The 26,515-nt window shown below is 41.7% G+C and overlaps 1 protein-coding gene and 1 pseudogene across 1 annotated transcript; one reads left to right on the top strand and one right to left on the bottom strand.

Moving 5' to 3' along the window:
- The first annotated feature begins 337 nt into the window (after nucleotides 1-337).
- Nucleotides 338-23,687, top strand: ARL6IP5 (ARF like GTPase 6 interacting protein 5). Its single transcript, XM_077858116.1, has 3 exons — nucleotides 338-928; nucleotides 18,984-19,201; nucleotides 22,052-23,687. Exons 1-3 carry the CDS (start codon nucleotides 753-755, stop codon nucleotides 22,222-22,224), a joined length of 567 nt encoding a protein of 188 aa, XP_077714242.1. The 5' UTR covers nucleotides 338-752; the 3' UTR covers nucleotides 22,225-23,687.
- On the bottom strand, nucleotides 3,345-4,496 carry LOC144289759 (TATA box-binding protein-associated factor RNA polymerase I subunit D pseudogene; annotated as a pseudogene).
- Nucleotides 23,688-26,515: the final 2,828 nt, after the last annotated feature.

Raw genomic sequence — 26,515 nt, 5'->3', positions numbered from 1 at the left:
CAATAATTTTGTCCCGAGAAGACAGAGATGCAGAACAAAAAAGAAGTGAACGAACAAGTCAGCCTTTCCATTCTCCACGTCCTTTCTTTCCCATTTTGCCAATCTGATTTCACTCAAAGTGACTCATGGTGCAACAGAAAACATGAAAATTGCCTTCAGATGTGCAGAGGTTAGTAACTACTTAGTTTTCAAAACCAGCTCATCTTCCAGTAACACTATAGTTGCCTTCCATTCCATTTCACTTAGCTCGGCATCTGAACAGCTGCAAAAAAAAAAAAAAAAAAAAAAAAAAGGCCTTTAAGTCCGGAGCACATTAGGTTGGACACTCAAAAGGGGGGTATTTTAAAGGAGGCTGTGTGTATTCCGACTGCCAGGGAAGGCATTGCCATCTCGCTTCACACTAGGGATTTCCGCTGGTCTCTTTCTGTCTTTTCATCTCAATTTTGCACTTTGCCCCTTGCTCTGTCGCGAGGCCACACTTTTCCTGTAACCAACCTCTTAGAGCCAATCAAGAAGTCAAGGAGAGGAAAAAGAAAAAAAAGAGAGAGAAAGAGAGAGAGAGAGAAAGAAGAAAAATAAAAAAACGCCCGCCCGCTCCCAATTTCCTTCGCTCAGCTGCTCACCAACCGCAGAGCCGACGGAGCCCGAGCCGCTGTCACTTCTAACCCAGCTCAGCTGATCGGTTGCCGCCGCCGCCGCCGCCGGATTCCAGAGGGGGTCAGAAGCAGAAGCCGAGCGCAGAGACGAGAGACATGGACGTGAATTTCGCCCCGCTCCGCGCCTGGGACGATTTCTTCCCCGGCTCTGACCGCTTTGCCCGGCCGGACTTCAGGGACATTTCCAAATGGAACAACCGCGTCGTGAGCAACCTGCTCTATTATCAGACCAACTACCTGGTGGTAGCTGCCATGATGATTTCCGTTGTGGGGTAAGTGGGGTTACCCCCCCTCCCGGGGCACCCATCGGGGGCGAGGCCGTGGGGCTCGGGGCGGACGGCACCCCGGCCTCTGCAAGCGCTCCCCAGCGGCCTCCGCCCTGGCAAGTGCAAGCGGTCAGGCCGGTGGAAACTTGTCGGGGCGAGGCCGTAGCAATCGGGGTGCAGGGTGGGGGGTGCAGGGTGGGGGCTGCGGGGTGGGGGGCGGGGGTCCGGGGCGGGGGGAGGTCTCTGCTACCTCCCCGTGCCTCGGGCGGAGTCGTGTGGGGACTCCCAGGGGTGAGGCGATTTTGCCAGCTTCGGACAAGCAATGCAAAAGATTTTTTTTTTTAATTAATTTATTTTTAATTAATTAAAAAAATTTTAAATTGTGCCCTGATGGTTGTAGATATTTGCAGCGCCCCAGTCTTTTAAAAATAAGAGCGGGATCCCCGGGTGGCTCAGCGGTGTAGCACCTGCCTTGGGCCCAGGGCGTGCGACCCTGGAGACCCGGGATCGAGTCCCACGTCGGGCTCCCTGCATGGAGCCTGCTTCTCCCTCTGCCTAAATCTCTGCCCCTCTCTCTCTCTCTCTCTCTGTGTCTCTCGTGAATATATAAATAAAAAATGTTAAAAATAAATAAAAATAAATAAAAAATAAAAATAAGAGAGAAGTGGTGTAACCCTATCCCCCAGCTGGCTGGCTGGAACAGGCACCGCCCTGGGAGACTTGGGTGACCTGGGTGTGGATTCGAAATCTGCATTCTTGGGGGTATTAGTGTTAAAAGGGCACCTAAGAAGCCTGGTGCCTGCTGCAGCGTATGAGGAAGAGGAGCTCAGCGAGCAAGGGGGTGGGTGCTTCCTGGAGGCGCACCTCCTGCCCTGACTCTGAGGATGACTCGCGCCTTCTCTTGCTTTTCTCCTCCAGGAGTTGTCAGGCGTGGCCGCTTTTGTCCCCTTCACTTCCTAGCCCGTGGTCTCAGCCTGTTATTAAAGGCCTTCTCAATACCAGATCTTAAAATCAAAAGGGTTCTGTGTCATATAAGATTCCACCCACTTCTGGTGCACACGACACCTGCTTTACTAGAAACCACCTCTTCTTGTAGTGTACCCTTTAAGAAATGCTTCTCCCGCTTTTACAGGTTGGCAATATTCTAGATCTTGCCGATTCTGTGCATCTTTGAAGAAAAAGCCAACCTCACACTTTATAAGGGAACTCGCTTGCCATTATGGAGGGAAAGTACACGCTGGCCTGGGGCAAAGAGATATCCAAACTTGGAGGGTGTGGGAAAGGCCAAAAAGGGTGGTTTCTTTCTTTCTTCTTTCTTCTTTTTTTAATGTCTGAATAATCAGACTTTTTTTTTTTTTTAAGATTTTATTTATTTATTTATTTATGAGACACCCACAGAGACAGACAGAGACACAGGCAGAGGAAGAAGCAGGCTCCACGTAAGACCTGATCCCGGGTCTCCAGGATCACTCCCTGGGCCAAAGGCAGGCACTAAACTGCTGAGCCACCCCGGCTGGCTGCCGGGTGGTTTCTTAGGTTGGTTTGCCGATCTTTGGCTTACTTACTATTGAGTCACTTCTCTGGGCCAGACACAAAACACACCAAGATCAGTCAGACCGGAATTCTAGCCCAACGGCATGTGGCAATTGTTGAGAAGCTATAGGACCAAGAACACAGCACAGAAGGGAGAGTTCACAATTTCTAGATGTTGTTCAGAGTAGTTGCTGCCCTGCAGAAGAGAACGCTCATTTGTGGGCTGCAGTAGACAGTTGCACCGATCCTCATCCTGTGTTGCTTAAGGAATCACAAACGCTGAGAATGACTTGGTGTGTGGAGGGCACAGGCTCTGAGCTGACTGAATTGGCGTGGCAGCCAAGTTAAAATTAGTTGGGGTAGGACAGGCCTGAGGTCTGAGGCAGCGGCCTCCTGAGAACCTTCCTCTAACCTTATGCTTGACGCTCATTTCCCAGGACACTAAGAATTATCTTTAAAACATAATAGTTTATGGGATTGCATCTCTTAGTTTGCTTTCTTTTTCTTTTCTCCCTCTTGGTAAAGAAGCAAGTCAGACTTTTATCTGGTGATCTAGATATGAGGCTTTTTTTTTTTAAGTAATCCTCAAAATTTAGATGTCGGACAAGGTGTGACACAGACCAGTCAAATGTTTGGAAAAAACAATTGCTTTTCAAAGAGATGTACTGCCCAGACCAGACGCATAGGCTTGGGCAGTCTTGCTGCTTTGATGGAATCCATTTTTCACTGTGAAGGTCAGGGTCCAGCCCCCTAACTAAATATAGCTCCCTCATTATGGGGCCTTAGACTCCTAACTCAGGCAGTTTAGGAGTGTTGTCCCTTCCCTGTCTCCTTTTCTTTTCTTTTTTTTTTTTTTTTATTTAAAATTAATACATTTTTATTTAAGATATTTGACAAAGTTAATAAAATTTTTATTTAAGATATTTGACATGTGATTCCTTCTGCCGCCAATCACCATAGTTCCACCAAAGCCAGAGTGATGATCTTCAAAATAGCACTTTTAAAACAAACTTTTGTTCAATCCACAGCTGTCACTGTCCAGAGGTCTTCTCGGATCTCCACTTGAATATGGACATGCTTCAAAAACTCCCCACTTTAAGTCCAGACACTGTTTTCAAGTGAAAAGCCTTAATATTCATATTCCTATCTCTTCCTTTTCAGACCATTCTATCCTCTGTCCCATGTTTTTGGATTTTGATGCTCTCTTTTTAGACGAAGCAGCTTCTTCAGTATATTCCTCTTGTCCTAAATACAGATTCATTTTCTTTGGTATTTCAGAACTTACTATGAATTCATTATTGTCCACCAATTTGATATCACATCCATCATCATGTTCAAGAGTTGTTGCAGCCTCTTCCACTGTTTCTGACTCTTCAATAGGAGAGAGAGATCCATCATCATCCAAGTATTTGTATCTACGACTGTCAAAATCTTCCCTTTCTAAATCTTCACCAACATTCATTTGTTTCAAGGATTCCTTGAGATAGTATTCATACTTCAATTTTTCAAGGTAGTTGAAAAATCCTCTTGCCACCGCTTGCTCAAAGCTTAAAATCTTTCTCCATGGTAATGGCTTTTTTACATTCTCAGATTCTAAAAATGGGAACCCAGATCCTTTGTCTTTAACTTGTTTCTTATTTATTTGGGAGCGTCTAGTGGTTTTTCTTCCTTCTGGTCTTCCCCTTGGTCTTTCTTTTGGCTTATATTTCCTCTTTTTACGTTTCTTTTTTTTGAATCTTTCAAAAATAGCTTTTAAAGTCAGTGGTCTTGGTTCAAAAGAGGAGTCACTAGATGAATCCCTTGCTTCAACACCTCCAGGTGAACGAACAAACTTTCTAATAGGGTTTCTTTGCCCCTGTTTTGGTGAGTAAGGGACACACTGAGTCTTAAATAAGCTGCTACCAGAAGAATTATCACTTTCATTGTCAATTTCTACAGCTGAATTAGATGCCATTATAGGTTGAGAAAATTCGTTACTTATTCTCCCCCAAGTCCTCTCCAAATTGTATTCACCACTTGTTTGCTTCAGAGTTCCCAAAAACCACGCGGAAGGAACCCTGTCTCCTTTTCAAATTAGAAATGTTGATAGGGAGTGAAATTTTTGAAGGTAAAAGTAAAAAATAGCCATCTTTGTTTTTTATTATTCTTATTTTTTTATTATTCTTGTTTTTAAAAAACTTATAAAAGATACAGGCCAGAAGTAAATTGTTTTGAAACTTATATGTGTGTAAAATATGAGATTTCCTTCATACCCCAGGAAAAATTTGGTGTATGACCTTTGACTGTTTTCTCTGCATCCACAAACACATAGTAATTTTTCTACAATCGACTTTTTTCTTTCTTTATAATCTAGTAATAATAAAAGCAAACAGTTATTGAGTATTGAATGCTCTGTGTACCAGGTATTTGCTAAGTAATTTACCTGCATTATCTCATGTGACCCAGTGAGATGAGATGATATTATTATTACTGTTATTATTCCTGAGGCTCAGAGTATAAAGGACTTGCTCAAAGTCACAGGCCCAGTTATGTGTTCTGAACTAATGTGCCCTCTTTTTTTTTTTTTTTTTTTAAGATTTTTTAATTTATTTGAGAGAGAAAAAGAACACAAGTTGGTGGGGAAGGGGAGAGGGAGACAGAGAAGCAGGCTCCCTTCCCTTCTGAACAGGGAGCCCAACACCAGGGCTCCCTCCCAGGACCCTGGGATCACCACCTGAAGCCGAAGGTAGATGTTTAACTGACTGAGCCACCCAGGAGCCCCAATGTGCTATCTTCTTATGAGTCATGAAGTTTAGAATTATAGTCTCTGAAAGCTGGAAGAAACTAAATATCTTCAGGGTCAGAGAGCTTAGTTGACTCTGGAACATTTCTCATTCTAAAGAGAACTCTCCTCTAGGTGATGTCAGTCTAGGTGGGTCAGAGGCATGTTAGAGGCTGTTTATCTGGATCTTCCACAGCATCTGATAGTTTCCCATATCTTGGTAGAGAGTGTGTGAAAACATGGCATGGGGGTTTACTGCAGAACGGATCGTGTTCAAAGTGTGTTCTTCAGTGGTTCCATCCCTTAGTAGTGAGGAGGGTACTCCAGGGCATTGTTGGAGGACTCTAGCTTCAACTGGGAATTCTCCTATGTTGAAAACTGGCTTGGGTCAGGATGGAGAGAGCCTGCCCTTCTAGATCACAGGAAGGAAGAGAGAAAACCAAGTAGATATCATCTAGCTCCAAAAACAACAGAAAGGGCTGCCTTTACCAAGATGCAAATTAAGCGGGATTAAGGTAGAGAGAAATCTGTATGTGAGCTCCTGATGGGCAGGGCTTTGTAATCCATGGTCAGAAAATTGGTCTTCATCCTAAAAGCATGGATTACTAGGCATGTGACTTCCACTCAGTAGGTCTACTCTGCCTCTTAGATTAATTCTGAGTAAGTCTCTTGGCTAACAGCCCTTGTTAAAGATAATAGTCATATCTTCTGGCTCTTCAAATAGTATAAAGTAGTGGTTCAGAGTTCAGTAAATTTTAAATCCCAACTGCCAGTCATTAGCTGTGTGACCTTGGACTTCAGCTACACCTGTGCCTCAGCCTCCTCATCTATAAATGAGACTAAATATAGTGCCTGCCTCATATGGTTTCTGTGAGGATTACCCAAATTACTATAGGCAAAGTTCTTAGAATAGTGTCTAGCTCCTAGTTTTGGCTCCACTTATGTTACTTATTATTATTACTTTTATCATTGTTGGTGCGAGAAACATAGACAGCATTTTTAATCCCAATACCTCCATCCTCCCAAGCTTCAGTTGCCAACATACTTACTCTTGCTTCTCCTTCAAGACTCAGCTTTGGTACCATCTCTTTGAGGAAACATTTTCCCTTTGTCCCTCATTCCCTTGTGTTAATTGGGCCACACACCTGTGCCTGTATCTTTCCTGGTAGTTACCTCACAGGCTTTTAAATTGTCTGTTTACTTGTCTCCACTCTGGGCTATAGAAATTCCTTGAGGCTAGAGGCTGTGGGTTTTGTTTGTGATTGCTTTTTCTTTTTCCTTTTTTTTTTTTTTTTTTTTTTTTAATGGGGACATGACCCTTTTTTTTTTTTTTAATTTTTATGTATTTATGATAGTCACAGAGAGAGAGAGAGAGGCAGAGACACAGGCAGAGGGAGAAGCAGGCTCCAAGCACCAGGAGCCCGATGTGGGATTCGATCCCGGGTCTCCAGGATCACGCCCTGAGCCAAAGGCAGGCGCCAAACCGCTGCGCCACCCAGGGATCCCTCTTTTTCTTTTTCTTGTTGTGGTTATCATTACTTTTATTCACTGTATCCCTGAGGCCTACTATATAGCAGATGCTTAGTTGGTGAATGCAGAGTAAATAATTGAACAGAAGGCCTCAACATAATCACAGGGGCAACTTTTAACCTACCTAACAGAACAAATTATTTTGAAGCACATAGCAGCACACCAGTACACAGCAATAGCATGCTCCTAAAGTGATTCTAACTGGGTCATTGCTGATAGCCCTTGCTACACATTGATTCGGATTATTGCAGCATAAAATTTCAGTATAGAAAAGGTTATGATTTAAACTCCTTGCTAATTCATATTGTCCTTGTAGAATTTTGATGAAATCCTCTCTTGCCAGCTTCCTCAATGTCAGCACTATGGACAATCAGACTCATATAATTCTTTGTGGTACAGGGCTGTCCTTTGTATTGTAGGATATTTAGCAACATCCCCACTCTCTACCCTCTGAATGCCAGTAGTACCCAGGCCATGCAAAAAATGCCTTCAGACATTGCCATATGTCCCTGAGGGATCAAAATCACCCCTGGTTGAGAACCATAGCTTAGTTTCCAAGAAAATCATGATAATTTAGTGATCACCTTTACTAAATTCACGTTGGTTTATAGCAAGTTACAAGAACAGAGTTCTTGGCAGTTACTTAGCAAAAACAGTTTGATTTTTAGCTCCTGGCTTCTGACTTTTCAAACTTAAGAATGGAGCAGATTTGAAGCTTACAGCGTTTTGATTACTACCCTTGATTTATTAAATGTATTATGCTATCATTCTTTTATTAGTCGCCTGGAAGCCTCTACTGATTCCACAAACTCATTTTCTGTTGTGTGATAGCATTCTGGCAGTTGCTTTTATTCGTTTTTGCTCAAAAGTTCACTCACTCTGGAGTTCCACTATCATAAAATCGGAGTTATGTCACTTAATGTAAAGTGCCTTAAGGCCCAAGGAGTAATAATATTTAAACAGCAGCTGCTGTTATTATGTTAAATCCTAGGTTACAGGTATATTTGGAATTCTGACAGCTGTGCATTCTCTTAAAAGTATTAGATGATGGATATATTTTAATGCTTTTGTCATAATTCCAACTTGTATTTCTTATAAACACTCGTGTTTCACTTAAAGACTTCAGTTCCTTCTTGAGATTCAGGCATCACTTCAGAAGAGATTGAGTGAATTAAAAGGGATAGCACGAATAACAAGTTGGGAAGTGTATGTTTTGCTGAAAGTGTTTTGCATATTTTAAATCAAGAAAAATGTCTACGATTGAAGAATAGATGACTTACCTCCTCCATCCTTGACACAGTACATCTTGGCACTAGATATTCTTTTTTTTTTTTTTTTCTTTAAGTAATCTGTACCCTCAGCATGGGGCTTGAACTCACAACCCCAAGATCAAGAGTCACACTCTCCACTGACTGAGCCAGCCAAGCACCTCTAGGTATTCTTTTTATATCATGCACAGCAATAGAAGTTCCTGCCTCTATTTTCAAAGTGAGAAGCAGAGGCAACACCTAATAGCACTTGGAGTTTAAGTGCTCAGCATGTGATACATTCTGGTTGTAGACAGGAATTTCTGTGCTTAATAGAATGCCAAAAGATTTGAGCTGGAGAAATCTAAAGTGTGGGCCATGGAGCAGCAGCATCTTTCACCCTGAGAGCTTGTTGGAAATGCAGAATTCCAGGCCCCCATCCAGACCTACTGAATCAGAGTCCGCTTTCTGACAAGACTCCCAGATGATTCATAGGCACATTAAAATTTAAGAAACGCTAGTCTGGTCTGGTTCAAAAGAAACACTGAGAAAATTTAAATAAATGTATTCATATGCCCAGGTGTCAGCTTCAGCAATTCTAAATATATACTTCTTGGATGAGTCCAGGATCTTAACTTCCCAAGTGATTCTGATATATACTCCCAAGTTGAAATTGAGAAGCACTGATCCCATCAAACTCTCAGTTTCACAATTGTCAAAACCTAATAAGGACCAAAAACTGCTAATAAATAGTAGCCTCTTTTATTAATGTGCACTAAAATACCTTTTCTGTTAAGTCATATTGCAAATATTTTGAAGCTCCTAATTAACCAAATTCAGCTCAATTGCCGAGTCTCACACATTTGTATTATTTGCCTTTCTTGTTCTCACAAATTCCTCCCTGCCATCAGGATTCTCGTTTTCTGGCATGGCATCAAAAAGCACCAGCCACATGCAGAATTTGCAAACATATAAATGTGTCCAGTGCATCTCTCACTAAAAGGCTCATTTATTTTCATATGTGTATGGTCCAGCCTCCCCTTTAAGCCAGCATACTATAGCTGCTGAATGAGCCCATGTATTCTTAAAGTGTCTCTCCACCATGTGGCCTGTGGAGGCGTTACCAGAGGATGGAAACTCCAGCTGCCACTTTATGCTTCTAGTTGCTTGAAATGACAAGGGGTTTTGGAAGGCTGGTACTTCTGTTTGAAAAGAGCATTACTTTAGCCTTTTCAAAATGAGTGTGGTCCCATAATATGTCTGAGGCCTGTGGCTGCCAGTGTCTAATATTGAAAAATAGTCAATAAAAACAAAAATTGTTTTTACCTTTTAATGCTGCAAAGATGAAAAACCCAAGTTTCTAGTTGGAAGAAAAGGATAAGAGAGGAAGAAAAGGATAAGAGAGCCCTGGGATGCTCTGGATCGGAATGTATTGAAACATTTGCAGATGAAATTAATTGCAGTTCTTTTATGCCAAAACCTAGTGGAAAGGTTTTTAAGATCAACCAGCTTCCACACCACTGCTACAATATTACTCTTCTTTTTCTTGCTTCATTCACTCCACAAAGATTATGAAGCATTTACCAATTTCTCAGGTACCATGCTAGGAGATAGAGTAGAGAATAAGACACTGTGATTCTTGGGATCCCTGGGTGGCGCAGCGGTTTAGCACCTGCCTTTGGCCCAGGGCGCGATCCTGGAGACCCGGGATCGAATCCCACATTGGGCTCCCAGTGCATGGAGCCTGCTTCTCCCTCTGCCTATGTCTCTGCCTTTCTCTCTGTGTGACTATCATAAAAAAAAAAAAAAAAAAAAAGGACACTGTGATTCCTACATTCATCATGTTTAGCGTCTAGAGGGGCAGCAAGATGAAACTACAGACATAATAATTTTTATACCAAGTGTACAGAGATAGACATCTACATAAACACATTCTTTACAAACTGACTTACCTTCTTTTCCCTGTACATTATGATTCCAAATTTTAAAACTCAGGTGTTGAAAATGGGAGAGGCATTGAGTATGTGGACAGGGGAAAGGATAAATCCTCATTTCCTTCCCATTCTCCCCTGCAGCTCAGACATCTTTGACTCAGCTGAAGCAGTATTTACTGAGTACCTGCTGTGTGCCAGACACTGTGTAGGCACTGAGGGTACAAACAGGAATACAACCTCACCCTGCCTTCCCAGTCCTCCCAGAATTAATCCCTTCCTGTCCTCCTATACCTCTATCTGCACTTGAGGCAGGGCATGTGCAATCCTGGCATATATCTTTCCCTGATGGGTCATGTGCTTCTTCTGAGGTAAGAACTTTAAGAAGGTGTTGACAGCTCAATAAAAATGTAATCTCAAAATTCTTCATCTAATAAGGGTTGCCTTCCATGAAATCCTTGGACATCATTTATGCAACCTTATTCTTGACTTCTCCCCACATATTTAAAATATTTCCTGCCACCATCAGCCTGGGGATGGTAATTTCTGTCTCCTTTTCCTACATTAGGATTTATAATGATTCTGGATAAGTGTGCAGGTGAGCATATTTTGGATTCCTGGGCCCTTTCTTAGAAGGCAAAGCTCTCAATCTACTTAGTAGGGGTTGAGAGCTCTGCATAAGAAATCCAATTCTAAAAAGATGAACTTGACCTTAATACCAAATTGTGAAGCACTATTGGAAATTTCTTATTCTTTTCCTTCTGGACAATTGAATTCTATCCTTTATCACTCAGCTTCAGAATACATACCCAAAGGGCTTGGCTTCTTGTTTCAGAGAACACTTTCATGCCTGTAATCTGAGACAGAAGCTGCAGCCTGCCTCTCATTCTGCCAGGATTTACCAGAGACAGGAAGGATTTCCCAGCCTGCCCTTCCATTGAGCCAGTCAGTAATGAAGACTGCACTCAGAAGGCAGAAAGTCCAGCTCAAATAGAAAACCGAGGCTTTGGTTCCTGCTTCTATTAATCTGCTTCAGTATGCCATCACTGTGGCTTCTCCCTGTCTCAGAAACAGAAGGAATGCAGGAACTGGGTGTTCGTGGGAGGTAAATAGGCAGGAGCCTCCTTGTAAAAAGGAAGATTATGTATCACCAGGCCCATTTGCATCTGCCCATCCCCAGCCTTCTCAGTGCTGTAAGAACTTGCCATGTGAAAACAATGGAATTTACTCTACTGGAAGGATTCAGAAAGAACAGTTTGTAAAGAAAGATCTTTCCACCTCAGTTTCAAAACATTATTTGTGAGAGTAACCATCAGTTCCTAATTGTTGAAAGCAATGATAAGTATACACGAGGGTTCATTATACTATTCTCTCTAACATCGTATTCGAAATTTGCTTTATATAAAGTTTAAAGTTTAGGAATAATTGCAAACCAGTCAGATCCTTGTACACTGTTACTTGAAGCTCCGTCGCTGTGGGAAGTCTAAGATATATGGCTTCTAAACCAGGCCCGACTCACTGTTTATTAAGAATAAAATAAGTAGGCAGCCCAGGTGGCTCAGTGGTTTAGCACCGCCTTCAGCCCAGGGCCTGATCCTGGAGACCCAGGATCGAGTCCCTGTCAGGCTCTCTGCATGGAGCCTGCTTCTCCCTCTGCCTGTGTCTCTGCTTCTCTCTCTCTCTCTCTCTCTCTCTCTGTGTCTCTCATGAATAAATGAATAAAATCTTAAAAAAAAAAAAGAATAAAATAAGCAATTTGCTTAATAAACACAAAAGAAAACTGGAGGTTCATAAGGTACGTCTTATTGTGAATATTTTAAACATGCCAACTGCTGCCAAGACAGTGGATCATTTGAGTGTTTAGTTTCATGGTGCCAAGTTCACAGGATGCAGCAGATATACAGTACCAACAAGAATGCAATAAATACTGGGTCTCCTTCACTCAAATGGTTAAGAACATCTCAATGTTAGGTTAGTATGCCCTTTTCATGACAAAAGAGGCAGGCTCCCATCCCACCTCAACTGCTCCAAAGTCTCCTTTACCTGGTGATTATTAGGCCAAGGTTACCTTAATCGTGTTGACTCAAAGTTGCTTTGTACATTTACATTTATACTTTCCAGTCAGAAATATTACCTGCCAGGATGGAAGCCATGTTGGGAAACCAGTATAACCATGGAAGGCTGCTGGGGCTATCTGAGGAATCAATGAGCAAGAGGGGCCTAAATAGGTCTGCAGGATTATGAGTCTCCTTCTGTGCTACCCTCCTCCCCCTCCTGATCCCCAGCACACACTAGCAGCAAGACTTACAGAGATCCTCCTGCCAGCAAGTTAAAGGGCCTTTTCATTCCATCTGACAATGTCACCGTCATTATACCTCACATCTGCATGGATATTCATATGATATTTCCTACTTTTCTTTTTCCTCTGTTCGTTTCATCGTAACTCTGTGAAGGTACGAATTCAGGGACTATTTCTCCAGTAATATTTAGTGTACAATGAGAATAATAGTGATTTGTCCAAAATAAATCTCCTGTCCCTTCTTTCATGGCCATGGAAAGTTGCTGAGCTTCCTTTAAATAACATGAAAATGTGCTAGATCCTTACCTACCTTTTTTCTTTCTTTCAGCATACACGTATTGAATATCTACTGTGTGCCAGGCTCTGCACTAGGTGCTGTGGAGAAAATGTTACAGTCCCTGCCCTCATAGAACTCAGTCACCAGTGGGAAACAGACGTGCATCCAATCCTCATTCCAGTAAATGTATAAGCACCACTGTGATGAGGCTAGGAAGGAGAGGCATATGGTGCTATGACGTCGTCAGAGAGACAGGGATGAGCTGATTAGGCTGTGTTTTGAAGGAAGTAGGAGTGAATCAGGCATAGAATGGCTTGTGCACAGGCCTGTGGAGGCCAGAGACAGGGTGAGGTCTAGAGGTAAATCAAAACCCCAGGGGCTGGAGCAGGTGTATGAGAAGACCGCAGGCAGGGCTGCTGCTAGCCCTCAGGCTCCCTCAGACTGATTGCTGAAAGCACCCCTTACTGCTAGCAGATGCAGCCTAAGCCAAATTGTTTGGTGAGTCAAAAGTGGCCTGGATTGTAGCCTCCCCATTTACTACCCTAGCCAGGCTTCCTTGTGCCAGGTACAAATTACACAACTGGATGCAGTGGCCCTGGCTATACCGACAGGGAGGGGCCAGACCCTGTGGGGCCTTGGAACATGTGTAACAAATTGTGTTTTTATTCTAAGAGCAAGGAGAAGCAAGAAAATGAATGGGTGGATTCATATTTGCAATGACCCCTCTGGCTGTTTAAGGACCACAGAAAAACATCACCAATTTAGAGAAATCCACTGTGAGTAAATTGTTCCCCCCACCCCCCCTGCTTTTTTGGTGAGTCAGGCTTCCTCAGGAACCAAACTACAAAAATAGCTTTTTGGGTTAGAAAGTTGGGACTCGGGGCAGAGCGGCTTCTACTGCTCCAGAAGTATTTTGCTCCCTTTCTGGTTCTTGATGCCTTTGCAGTGAGCCCAGAGTTACCAACTGTGCACCCGTCTTGATCTGACCATCTCTGTTTTGGTAAACTTAGCACCGACTCTAAAGTTGGGTTTGGGACATATTTACTAACCAGTCTGTTCCCTAGCTTGCTTATATGTAGAGTGAGATGTGTTTTTAAAGATCTATCTTAGCCCTAAAATTCCATTTTCAGCCGAGTTTGTTTGTTTGTTTGTTCACTCTTCAAGAACTTGTGCTGAAACTGTAGCTCTAGCTAGCTGAATCATGTTGGCGCATTCAGGACATGTGTCCACACCTGCTGATGGCCACCTTCCTTCAGAGAGAAACGGGAATGCTGAGGGATTTCCCAGAATGCCCCTTCGCTGCTGATCCCAACTGGAAGGATACTGAGAATGGGTGGCTGTGGGGGAGGGGGAGGCAGATTCCTGAAGCTGCTTAACAACACACAAGGGGTTACATTATGAATTGCTGTCACGGTTGCATCAGCTGGTACCCTTTTCTCTCCCCTAGACCCCCTTTGAATATGTCTCCTCACTTCTCCAGGCTGTCAGTTTATTCATCTGTGTAATGGGACTGAATCTTTGAATGCTCTGCTACAGGATTCTGTGATGGGATTGTAAACCTTTTTCCAACCATCAATATTTCCAGTAGAATTTTTAACCATTGCAGTGATTTATTTATTTACTCAGTTACTTTCTTATGGAATAGGATGTATATGTATGTAGGTATATATTTTTATCTCACAAGAGAAAAACATTGAATGCTTTTGGCTTGTTAAACTAGGTCCTGTTTCCATCAAGGATGGAAAGCCACATTTTTTCCCTCTGTCCTCTCTCCCCTCTCTGTCCTCCTCCCTTCCCTTTATCTTCCTGCCTCCCTTCCTTATACACTTCCTCATGGGGGGGGGTGCGGGGGGAGTATACCAGTAAATGAAACTCTACCCCCCAGAGCCCAGTGGCAATCGTCTCCTTGGAAGCTGGGGCCACATATTTGTGGGAGTTTTTACCTAAGGTTTCCTGGGCTCTCTTGAGACTGGAGTGACAAGAGAGCCCAGCTGTTGACTTTTAAAAAGCTTCCCTCCCTCTCAGATGAGAACTGCCTCCCAAGTCCCTGCACTCCCTGGAAAATGAAACTCTAGAGGGTGGTGTATGTGTTTTATTTTCCTCCAAGTGCAAGTAGGTGCCAAGGCATTGGAGTGGTACAGATTTTACTCTTTTGTTAGAATGGAATGTCACTTAAGAAGAATAAAGGAAGAAAGACCGTTTCTGCTCTGAGTAACTTTGCTCATTTTTTCCAGCTTGGAAACTTGGTTACTTTCTAATTATAGATTGTGGCTGGGTGTGTTGTAAGCTAAAACCAGTTCTATAGGGCCCTGTGCTCTGTTCATTTTGCTCTTGACCATGAGCAACAGGAACAGGTGAAAAGCAAATTTGGAATTGCTTGAGTCAGGCCTGGATTTTTTGTTGTTCTTTGTCCTGGGCTTTATTTAGACATTCAACATAGATGCCTACTTTGCTTGTCCCAAGGAAAATAGACAAAGCTTGGCATACTTTTATTATATGCTTCACCTCATAAATTATTTTAATAGGTATTCTACAAAGAACTGAGTAGGGTACCTTTGCTACTTTGCTTCCAACCAGCCGTCTTTTATTTGCAGCTTTATGCAAAGCAGTTTTGTTAACCTTGAACCCTCCACTCTAGTTTTTTGAGTTAATGTTGATCTTTGCTTTTCTTGACAGCTCAAAAATATTTGGGTTAAACTAATAAACAAATGGGAATAAACTACCCATGATGCTACTACTACCCAACATAAACACTCTAGTCTTTCAGTATAATTTCTTTCGGGATTTTCTGGGTGCTAGGAATGAGATTTATTAATCAGTGACAGTTTCTGGGCCTCTCCACCCAGTTTCCTTACCACCTGCTAAAAAAGATTTTGTTTTTGCCCTATCCAGTTCTTCCATTCTCCAGGCCTATAATTGTCTTTCCCAGATCTGGGCAGAAGGACGGCATAACCCAGATCAAATTTTTTTTTTTTTTTTTTTTTTTATTTATAGAATTTATTCCTTGAGACACACAGAGAGAGATGCAGGCAGAGGGAGAAGCAGACTCCACTCAGGGAACCCGATGTGGGACTCGATCCTGGGTCTCCAGGATCACGCCCTGGACTGAAGGCATTGCTAAACTGCTGAGCTACCGGGGCTGCCCCAGATCAAATTTTAAAACAGAAAAAGTACAGAGTGACTCTGGACCCAGATGATAAAGAACTGATGAAGGACACACAGAATAGTTCAACTGCTGGATGCTGGGAAAGCTTGGGGGAGTGGGGTGGTGCACCTGGCCACAAGAGGATCTGGAGAATCAGTAGGGAACCAAGGTTTGTGTGGAAGAAAGAACAGCTTCGCTGTGGCATATGAATTGCAATCGCGTTAATGTTATTGGAGAGATGACGGAAATAAAGGTGGGCTGTTGTAGCTGGCCTGTGCCAAGCCTGGGTCGTAGACTAGGAACCAGTTACTTTTATATTTTCTTTTCTTAGATGTTCATTTTATTTCTGATTACAAAATAACATACTAATTGTAAAAATCTTGACTTCTAAGCTACGTAACATATATAAATCTAACAGAGAGAATGTATTATGATTTCTTTTACCCACTCAGTAGATTACTAATGTCTTCCCATATTATTATTTTAAAATTGCTGCACCACCTCTAGTAAATTGGTGGCCATATACGTTATTTCTAAAATATTTTAATCATAAATACCACTCGTGAATATTGTTACAACCCAATCTTTGCATTTTGTATTTATTTCCTTAGATTTTATTCTGAGGAAGAGATTTATTGCCTAGAAGGGGATGAATATTTGCAAGAGTTTTGAATGAAATAAGCAACTTACTATTATAGGGCTTAACTTTAAGTTACGTAGTACTAAGCACTGCACTGCTTTTGCCACTGTTTAATTCCATGCATTTTAATAGAAATGTTTAATTTTTCCAAAGTAGTTTCACATTGATTATGTCCCTGATTTGCCCATTAAGGTATGCAATACTTCTTAGTCTTATTTGAAACTATTTCAGATAGCTTTTGTGTTTCAGAAGGCAGAATCAGAGCTACAATGTAAAAGGATTATTTAAAAAAGAATCTTAGTTATCCCAAATATGAATTCTTTTTTTTTTTTTTTAAAGATTTTATTTATTTATTCATGATAGTCACAGAGAGAGAGAGAGGCAGAGACATAGGCAGAGGGAGAAGCAGGCTCCATGCAGGGAGCCCGATGTGGGATTCGATCCAGGGTCTCCAGGATCATGCCCTGGGCCAAAGGCAGGCACCAAACCGCTGTGCCACCCAGGGATCCCCCAAATATGAATTCTACTCTAAGTCTGAATCCTTCATCTGTTCTATTTCAGAAAAAGTAAGTTCTTGGCATCACCTCCCATTCCCGTCCCCACCCCCCCTTTCTAAATCGGTCACATTGATATTCAGAGCGTGATAAAAACACACTGACCCTCATTGTCCTTCCTGAGTAAATACTCATTAAGCCTGTTGTGAGGGTTAAAAAGTTAGTAACTCATGTACAAATGTCATATTAAGGGTTCTGTGTGCATAGTTGGTTGGGGTGGCAGTGGGGGCTACCACACCCAGTTATTCTCACTAATGAAACACTGGGTCTAACTTTCCTCTTTAGTATCTACAGTAGTGTAAACTTTGGCTCATGTAACAATGAAGTCATAGGCTCTGTGCTTGGAGATCTCAGTTGATAACCCATCTCCTAATGACACTCTCGGCCCTTTTAAAGAATTAGAATGGATTTTCTGTGCCTGGAGTCATAAACTCAAATACCTCCATGGGCCAGACGGGTGATGTAAGAGAACAATGCAGGGCAGCTATTAGAGAAGCAGTGATGAATGGTGGCTCACTGAGGGCCTCTGTGTCAGAAATGCAGTAGATGGTGGTAGGGATGGGGGCTAATTGGAGAATATTTGTTCTATCTGAAAGAGAAGGTGCTCCAGCCAGTTGTTGACATGTGGTAAAGTGGGTCTACTCTTAGATTTTTCTCATTTACAGGAAAAGCTAGAAATCCCAAGTTGTGTGGATTTTTTTAAAAACACGTCAGGGGGATCCCTGGGTGGCGCAGTGGTTTGGCGCCTGCCTTTGGCCCAGGGCGCGATCCTGGAGACCCAGGATCGAGTCCCACGCCGGGCTCCCGGTGCATGGAGCCTGCTTCTCCCTCTGCCTATGTCTCTGCCTCTCTCTCTCTCTCTCTGTGACTATCATAAATAAATAAATAAAAATTAAAAAAAAATTAAAAAAAAAACACGTCAGGGTTCAAATAAAAGTTTTTTTTAAACAGTGTGCGATCCAAACACAAATGTGATAGTAGACTGGACCTGACCCTTGGAGGCCATCATGTACATCTGTCATGGCAGCTCCTATGAGAATTTAAATAAACCTGAAGAGCTTGGAAAATACGTGAGCACTGTCCTGGGTGTGTACTAGAGCCCAGGATGTAATGAAACAATCCCTCCAAAAGAGGTGGTCTCTCTTAAATTTTAAAAGCCTCTTAGCTCTTTGCTGCATTTACGGTGAGAATGAAGACCATTCTCAGCAGTCGGACTATTGATTTCCAGCAAATGGCAGCATCACTCTGCAGGGACACACAGGTATTGTGAAAGGCCCCACAAGATCCTGTGGGGAGACTTCAGTCACATTAGCATGGAACTCACTCTCCTTGGAAGGAGAAAGCAGCAGCTCGGGGCTAACAAACTGGGGGAAAGAGACGGAGACAGGCCACTGCTCATACTATCTGGAGTCATGTACAGAACGTGACCAAGGGCATTACACTGGGCTTCCATGACAAGCCGAGTTCTGCATATGCTCTCTTCCCCAGCAACGTTGTTATCCAGGAGAATGGCGCTCTTGTTGAAATCCAAAATTTCGTGGGTGAAAAATACATTCGCAGGGTTCAGAGGAGGCCAGGCCTTGCTTATTTGGCATCTCAAGCCCAGGAGAATAAGTTAATTCTTGAAGGAAACGACATTGAACATGTATCAAATTCAGCTGCTCTGGTTCAGCAACCACAGCAGTTGAAAACAAAGATATAAAAAAAAAGTGGTGGATGGTACCCGTGTTTCTGGAAAAGGAACCATTCAGCTAGGTGACAAACAAGATCGAAGCTACAGAAACAGCAAGATGCTCATTTGTGGTATGTTTTAAAATGCAATAAAAGCCACATATGGATTGGGGGGGGATGTCTTTGAAAATTGTGGGTCTCTAATAAGATGGACCGGTTTGGGGATGTCAGACTTCCCAACTGTCAGTCTTGGCTCCACCATTTTCTCACCTCCATGCCTCAGTTTCTTCATTTGAGAAATGAATAAAGAGTATCTACTTCATCACGTTATAAGGATTAAATGAGACAATTTAGGTAAAATGCTGAGTAAGTACTCAACTTACTGATTAATGATTTGACTCCTCACCTTCCTCATCTTCACCTCCTGCTGCTACCACTTCTGACCTAGTCTCCCTCTTTTCTTCATATTCCAGGTTCCTGAGCCCCTTCAACATGATCCTTGGAGGCATTGTTGTGGTGCTCGTGTTCACGGGGTTTGTGTGGGCAGCCCACAACAAAGACATTCTCCGGCGGATGAAGAAGCAGTATCCCACAACATTTGTCATGGTGGTCATGTTGGCTAGCTACTTCCTCATATCCATGTTTGGGGGAGTCATGGTCTTTGTGTTTGGCATCACTTTTCCTTTGTTGCGTAAGTGAACCTCAGTCTTCTTTTCTTATGCCATAAAAAACCCCAATCCCGGGGGATCCCTGGGTGGCGCAGCGGTTTGGCGCCTGCCTTTGGCCCAGGGCGCGATCCTGGACACCCAGGATCGAATCCCACGTCAGGCTCCCGGTGCATGGAGCCTGCTTCTCCCTCTGCCTGTGTCTCTGCCTCTCTCTCTCTCTCTCTCTCTCTCTGTGACTATCATAAATAAATAAAAATTTAAAAAAAAAAAAAAAAAAAAAACCCCAATCCCTCCACCCACCAAATAGGAACGATTGTTCATTGAAAATTACCTAACCTGTTCTTTATGTGTGTCAGCATGTCTGTAAAATTATCAGAATTTTCTGCGACAGCAGATCAAGGTGTGATGGCTCACTAATTCCACAGATAAATATTGAGTGCCTGCTCTGTGACCGACACTCTTCTGGGGACAGAACAATGCACAAAGAAATACACATCCCAAGTCCCATGGCAAGAAATTTGTACAGCCTATGTCAGTCTCCAGATTTGTCTAATATTCTAGTCTCTCAGTCTTAAAGTGCTATTCATACTGTCGTGACACAAGAATGAATGTGTTTCATTTAGAAGTAAACTATTTACTCTCTGCTTACTCAGTAGATCATGTTTAGTATCAAAGTTCCCTAAGAATAATTGGCCCACAGTGTAGCTACCAAGTATTCAGATTTTGGTGGAAAGAACTAGGTAGCTTCTAAATTGTACATGCATCAGTTATTGTGCAAACACTTGAAACCTGAGATAGAGAATAGATAGAATTCCAATCTCATCAGCAGAAATCCAATTAAAGTTCTACTCTATTAAGTGATGGGAAGATCCTTTTTAACTTTTTTTTAAAAGATTTTATTTATTTATTTATTCATGACAGGAAGAGAGAGAGAGAGAGAGAGAGAGGCAGAGGGAGAAGCAGGCTCCATGCAGGAAGCCTGACGTGGTGGTCTCCAGGATCACGCCCTGGGCTGAAGGTGGTGCTAAACTGCTGGGCTACTGGGGCTGCCCCTTTGTAGCTTTTAATAGCAATTCATATGCACATTTATTTCATTAAATAAAATCAGTTGTTTGTTTGGGGTTATGTTAGATTATGCCCAGAATATTTATGGATGAATCCCACACCTTATTGAGCAAAATATTTTTGTTTTTAATTATTTATTTATTTATTTATTTATTTATTTATTTATTTATTGGTTGATTTTATTTATTCACGAGAGACACAGAAAAAGAGGCAGAGACACAGGCAGAGGGAGGAGAAGCAGGCTCCATGCAAGGAGCCCGATGAGGGACTCCATCCCAGGAATCCGGGATCACACCCTGAGCCAAAGGCAGACGCTCAAAGCTGAGCCACCCAGGCATCCCAAATATTTATTTATTTATTTAAATAATCTCTATATCCAATGTGGAGCTTGAATTAATGACCGCAAGATCAAGAGTCGCTGCCCTTCTGGCTGAGCCAGCCAGGCATCCTTAATTGGACAAAATACTTGATTCAGCAAATTCAGACTTTTTGAAATATTCCTTAAGTTTTCCTATGTGCTAGAGGCTTAGTATTTCAAAGATCCTGCTTTGACACACAGCTTGTTAACTTCAATACCTTTTCACATCAGGGCCTGAGACAGGCCAGTCTAATGAAATATATCATAGGTAGAGAGTCAAGTACCCAGATTTCTATTTCTACACCTGCTGAAAACCAGCCATGTGATTTGGACCAGATATCCTGTATGGGCTGCAGTTCACTCATCTATAAAATAAGGAAAATAGGATTAGTAACTCCTAGACCTTGATGATTATCAGAATCATACATGACACTTAAAAAATATATATATATGGATTGCCCAGCCCTAATAACCCTTAGAGATCTTGATTCTGTGAGTTGACAGTGGGGCTGCCAAAACCTGTATTTTTAGAAAGTGCCTCAAATGTTCCCAATGGCCGTCTGGGTTGGAAGCCTCCAGATACAATGCACATCAGTGTTTCTCAAAATGATCATCTAAGATCACATAAATGAGAATCATCTAGAGTGAATATTGGCTTTTTACATTGTAGAGCCCTACCACAGTTTTACTGGTCTGAATTTTGGATGATGGAGACCTGAAATTCTTTTTAACAACCCCTCTAGGTGACTTATATGTATGTGCATAGGAGTTTGAAAATCACTGATGTAGATCTCCTGCTGTGCCTGTTTAAAATACAAATCCCCAGGCCCATCTCTTTATGGTTTTGGTTCAGGAGGTCCAGGAGAGGGACCAGGGAATGTTTCTTAATAAGCAAACGTAATTCTAAATGATGAAGCAAATTTGGGGAACCTTAGAGTACCTGAGAGCTATAAAACCTTTAGTTTTTATCTATACACCTATATCCAGCACTTTGGAGGCATGTCCTAGGTGGACTTCACCCGTGTGCTTCCTGCTGAGAAGCAAATGCAGATAATCCATGAAATGATTGTGAGTTCCTTTCTGGAAAACGCTGTGAGTCGTTTTTTATGTAAATTGGAATCCTGTTGATTCACTTTGGATTCCAAGGCATTTAAGTAGCAGCCAAAAGGTAACAACATCAACCTGAGAGAGAGAGAATGTGGTTGCCAGATTAAGGTCCTTCCTGCTATATAGGTTTTCCTTCACACACAAAGAAAACATAATATATAACTTAACGAAGAGCTTTGGATCAAGTCCAAGGATCCATTTGAGAACTTGGATCAATTAGAGAACCAGATTAGTCTATAGCTAACTGAGGCGAGGTTTCCCCAAAGTGTGAAGACAGGAGCGTTTAGGTTGCTGTGGAAAAGAACTGTTACTTTCACACTAACCACGTTTCACTTCCCCACAGTGATGTTCATCCACGCGTCGTTGAGACTTCGGAATCTCAAGAACAAACTGGAGAATAAAATGGAGGGGATAGGTTTGAAGAGGACACCGATGGGCATTGTCCTAGATGCCCTAGAACAGCAGGAAGAAACTGTCAGCAAATTCGCTGACTATATCAGCAAAGTGAAGGAATAAATACAGCTGACCTGCTGAGAGGACTGCAGCAGACATCAGGTTGCAGTCTGCCCTTATCCAGACCTACTTCCCATATGTGTTCTTGAAATAGGAGGTGCCTGTACCATCCACCTATCTATGGCAGCATGCATGTGTAGGTCCAACTGTTAACATCTCCGATGTTCCAGAGAGAAGCCCTCAGAAACTGCAAGAAACTACCCTCCTCTTATGCCTGAAGTTTCAAGTGTGTTTATGCAAACTGATAAGAAGTGGATCACACTTATTTCTTTAGAGAAATAAATGAGAAAGAATTTTGCATTGTACAGCAACAGTACTGTTAACTTGTAGGAAAAAACTAATTGTAAAGTATCAAGGCAATATGAGTAAATGAAAAAAAAAACCTGTTAAAGTAGATGTCATGCATTAGCCTGTTTTAATCCCCCCAAGCCCCCAGCTTCCTCCAAAAATATTTCCTGGGACCCTAATATGTGCGGTCTAAACTATTTCAGTTTTTATTATTATTCTTTCAAAATCGAAGACGATCTGTCTCACTTTGCTGCCTGTTGGACATGCAGTGGAAACTGGATAAACCGGTTTTTATTTTGTTTACAAGTATAAAGATAGCTGTTGAGAAGAATATTTTGTCAAATTTTGGTAAAATTTTGAAATGCTAGTAATGCCTTTTCACTAGCAGGTATTTGTTGCAACCTAAATATCATCCTTTACGGAGGTTATAGCTACATGCCCTATATTATTCTTGACGGTCTTGTTTAAAAAAAAGCAACAACAAAAAAATAAAATATGAGTTCTGTTTATATTGCTTATTTTTTGTTCTTATGACAGAAAGGTGTCCAAGATAATTATGTTTCCTATATTGTTTTTCACTGTTTAGTTTTTAACTGGAACATTTAGAAAGAAGAAAATCAATGTACATTGTATTGATTCCTTAGGGGCACAAAAAGAACAATAATGGCTGATTGTTTGAAACCTGAATGGCACCTGCAGATGACCAAGCAAAAAGACTTATGAAAATGCGAGTCATCAATGGCTTCTGCACTTCATAAAACTTTTAGATAGCAGTTGTTACAACCGTATGTTTTTATAGATAGGCATTAGAATCAAGATAGCATGAGTTTATATATCCTGTTACTTTCTTCCTTTTATTTCTCATGTATTTAGAAATAGATCATACAAAAATGTTTTGCTTGCCAATTGAGTGATTTCATAGCTGAACAGAAAACATTTGGGTTTCCCTAACACTGAATTATGAAGACAACTGGAGCAGTACTTACTGAAGAGACTGTGTGTGTCCTAAAAGAAGCAGCAACAGCATATGCTGCTCCTGGTTTTTCTTGCATTTTCATTTTTCAGCCAACCTGCAGCCTCCATCTCTAGCACAGTGATATAGCCATGACTTGATAGACATGGTCTAGAGTTTGTACCCTTACCCAAATATGGAGAATAAAATTTATCGAAGATTTTTATTTGTGAGGCTTTGTTTAATGCACATCTGTTGCTAAATATCTGGGATACTTGGTGACAGCTCTGTAAACGATAAGGACGTGAGGACATGCTAAACGGCAAAAGCCACTCAGCTTGTGTTTCAAATACTGTAGTCTCTGCCTCCCCCCATCCCCCATCAGTGCTTTTGCTTTCCATGGTTTCGGTTACCTGCAGTCAGCCTTGGTCCAGAAGCAGATGATCCTTCTGACACATCGTCAGGAGATCAACAGTAGACAAATACTATGTCACAATGCCTACGTCATTCCCCTCACTTCATCTCTATAGGAGGCATTTTCTCATCTCACATCATCACAGAAGAAGGGGGAGTACATGCAATAAGATAATTTTGAGAGACCACATTCACATAACTTTTATCACAACTTTTATCATATTATTATTGTTCTAACTTGTTAGTTTTTGTTGTTAATCTCTGTGCCAGATTTATAAATTAATCTTTGTTGTAGGCATGTACAGGAAAAAAACTATGTATGGGGGTTCAGTACTATGTGGTTTCAGGCATCCACTGGGGTCCTTGAACATATGCCAACTGGATGGGGGGAGGACTACAATACGGTTTAATAAAACTCTAATACTTTATTAATTTCCAGCCAGAATAAAATTGAATTCCAATGGGTCCCTTTTTTAAACCTGACATAATTGAGCCCCTTCTATTTTTCTTTTCTTTTTTTTTTTTTTAAGGTTTTATTTATTCATGAGAGACACACAGAGAGAGGTAGAGACATAGGCAGAGGGAGAAGCAGGCTCCCTGTGGGGAGCCTGATGTGGGACTCCATCCCAGGACCCCGGGATCATGCCCTGAGCAGAAGGCAGATGCTCAACCGCTGAGCCACCCAGGCGCCGCCCCCCTTCTATTTTCCTACATGAATTCTGTAGACTGAGTGCAATCTATTTGGAAAAAGTGACAACTTAAATTAAAAAATATACTCATAATTACTAATGGTTGGTGGTCAATTCTGGGAGGATAATAATATAAAAATGTAGCATGTAAGTGTTGTAAATTACTCCATTTTAAAACAAATTAGGGATCCCTGGGTGGCTCAGCAGTTTGGCGCCTGCCTTTGGCCCAGGGCGTGATCCTGGAGTCCCAGGATGGGTCCCGCATCGGGCTCCCAGCATGGAGCCTGCTTCTCTCTCTGCCTTTCTCTCTCTCTCTGTATCTCTCATGAATAAATAAATAAAATCTTTAAAAAATAAAAAAGAAAACAATTTAAGGGGTGCCTGGTTGGCTCGGTCAGTAGAATATGTGACTCTTGATCTCAGGGTTGTGAGTTTGAGCCCCATTTTGGGTGTAGAGATTACTTAAAAATAAAATTGTGTAAAAAATAAAAAATAAAAAACAAAATCTTCGGGATCCCTGGGTGGCTCAGCAGTTTGGCACCTGCCTTTGGCCCGAGGCTTGATCCTGGAGACCCAGGATCAGGTCCCGTGTCGGGCTCCCTGTGTGGAGCCTGCTTCTCCCTCTGCCTGTGTCTCTGCCTCTCTCTCTCTGTGTCTCTCATGAATGAATGAATGAATGAATAATAAATAAATCTTAAAAAACAAAAAACAAAACAAAACAAAAAAAACAAAGCCAAAATCTCCAACTAAGATTTTTAGAGTGGGAGTGGGTAGATGGAAAAAGCAATAGTAAGCTGCTTCACCAGTCTCTTCACAAAATCTGTGTACTAAAGCAGTAAGCTATGCATTTGGATCATCTTTTCTCTTTGCACATCTCAGATTAAAGCCCTCTTTTAGGACTATCAGCACTTTTTGAAATTCCTGACTTTATTAATACTGTGACTATACAAACAAATGCATAAGAGCTTTTAAGAACTTCAACTACTAGTATATAAGCTTTTAAACATGTTTAGAGCACTTTGTCCCATTAGTGGTTAGCTTCTTGATGTAGAATATGCTAGACACTTACAAACTTTTATTTACAACAACTCTTTCTTAACTATCCTGCTTGGCATGCAAGAATCTTTTATAGAAACAATAACATAGTAGAAAAAAACTTCTCAGCCACTGGCTATTGCAAAATCAGTCACCTGATTGAAACTATAGCCGTTCCAATTTGTATACTTTAGTGTGCACTAAATTATCCTTAAAAAATGGAAACACCATATTTCTTTCCCATAACTTGTCCTTGTAAATAATGTATTTTTAAACTTTCCCCCCATTTAGTCTATTCCTGTTTTGCTTGTTATCACCTATGATTATGGAAAAAGAGAAAGAAAGCAGGTGCCAACTATTCACTCAGGTAAAGAAGACAGAAAAGGCACCAATGTGTGATTTCCTGATTTCTGATGTTCATGCCATGTCTATGCAAAATTTCAGATTCTATGCATCTAGTGACTACAATCAATAATTAAGGACTCTAGGAACTTGGAAAGAGGAAAGACCACTAGGATTGGAGTTGTCTGGACGATTTTTATGGAGGATTGGGACCTAACCCTGGCTTTAAAGATAGAATAGGACTTTGGTAACAGAGAGTAGGAGGGTAGTGTTTTGGAAGGTATTCTATAGAAGAGCCAACCAGATCAAGGCACAGGGTATGGATGAGGATGTCTTATCAAGAAGAGTATAAAGAATCTGTGGCCAGTCAGACTGCATTACTAAGTTGGGAAGGGACAATGGAAGGCCTTGAATAATACAATAAGGAATTTAAGTTTAATCCTATAGTAAGTTTCCATTAGAAGATTTTTGAAGAGGGAATCCCTGGGTGGCTCAGCGGTTTAGTGTCTGCCTTTGGCCCAGGGCGCAATCCTGGAGTCCCGGGATCGAGTCCCACATCGGGCTCCCGGCATGG

Source organism: Canis aureus, chromosome 19, assembly GCF_053574225.1.
Source record: "Canis aureus isolate CA01 chromosome 19, VMU_Caureus_v.1.0, whole genome shotgun sequence".
Lineage (NCBI taxonomy): Eukaryota > Metazoa > Chordata > Mammalia > Carnivora > Canidae > Canis > Canis aureus.
This window is presented reverse-complemented; position numbering and strand designations above follow the sequence as displayed.

Excerpts from the sequence above, each read along its gene's own strand:
- ARL6IP5 (XM_077858116.1), top strand. The coding sequence starts at position 753 with ATGGACGTGAATTTCGCCCCGCTCCGCGCCTGGGACGATTTCTTCCCC. Across the intron at positions 929-18,983 it reads ATGATGATTTCCGTTGTGGG|GTTCCTGAGCCCCTTCAACA; the intron begins GTAAGTGGGGTT and ends TTCATATTCCAG. Across the intron at positions 19,202-22,051 it reads CATCACTTTTCCTTTGTTGC|TGATGTTCATCCACGCGTCG; the intron begins GTAAGTGAACCT and ends ACTTCCCCACAG.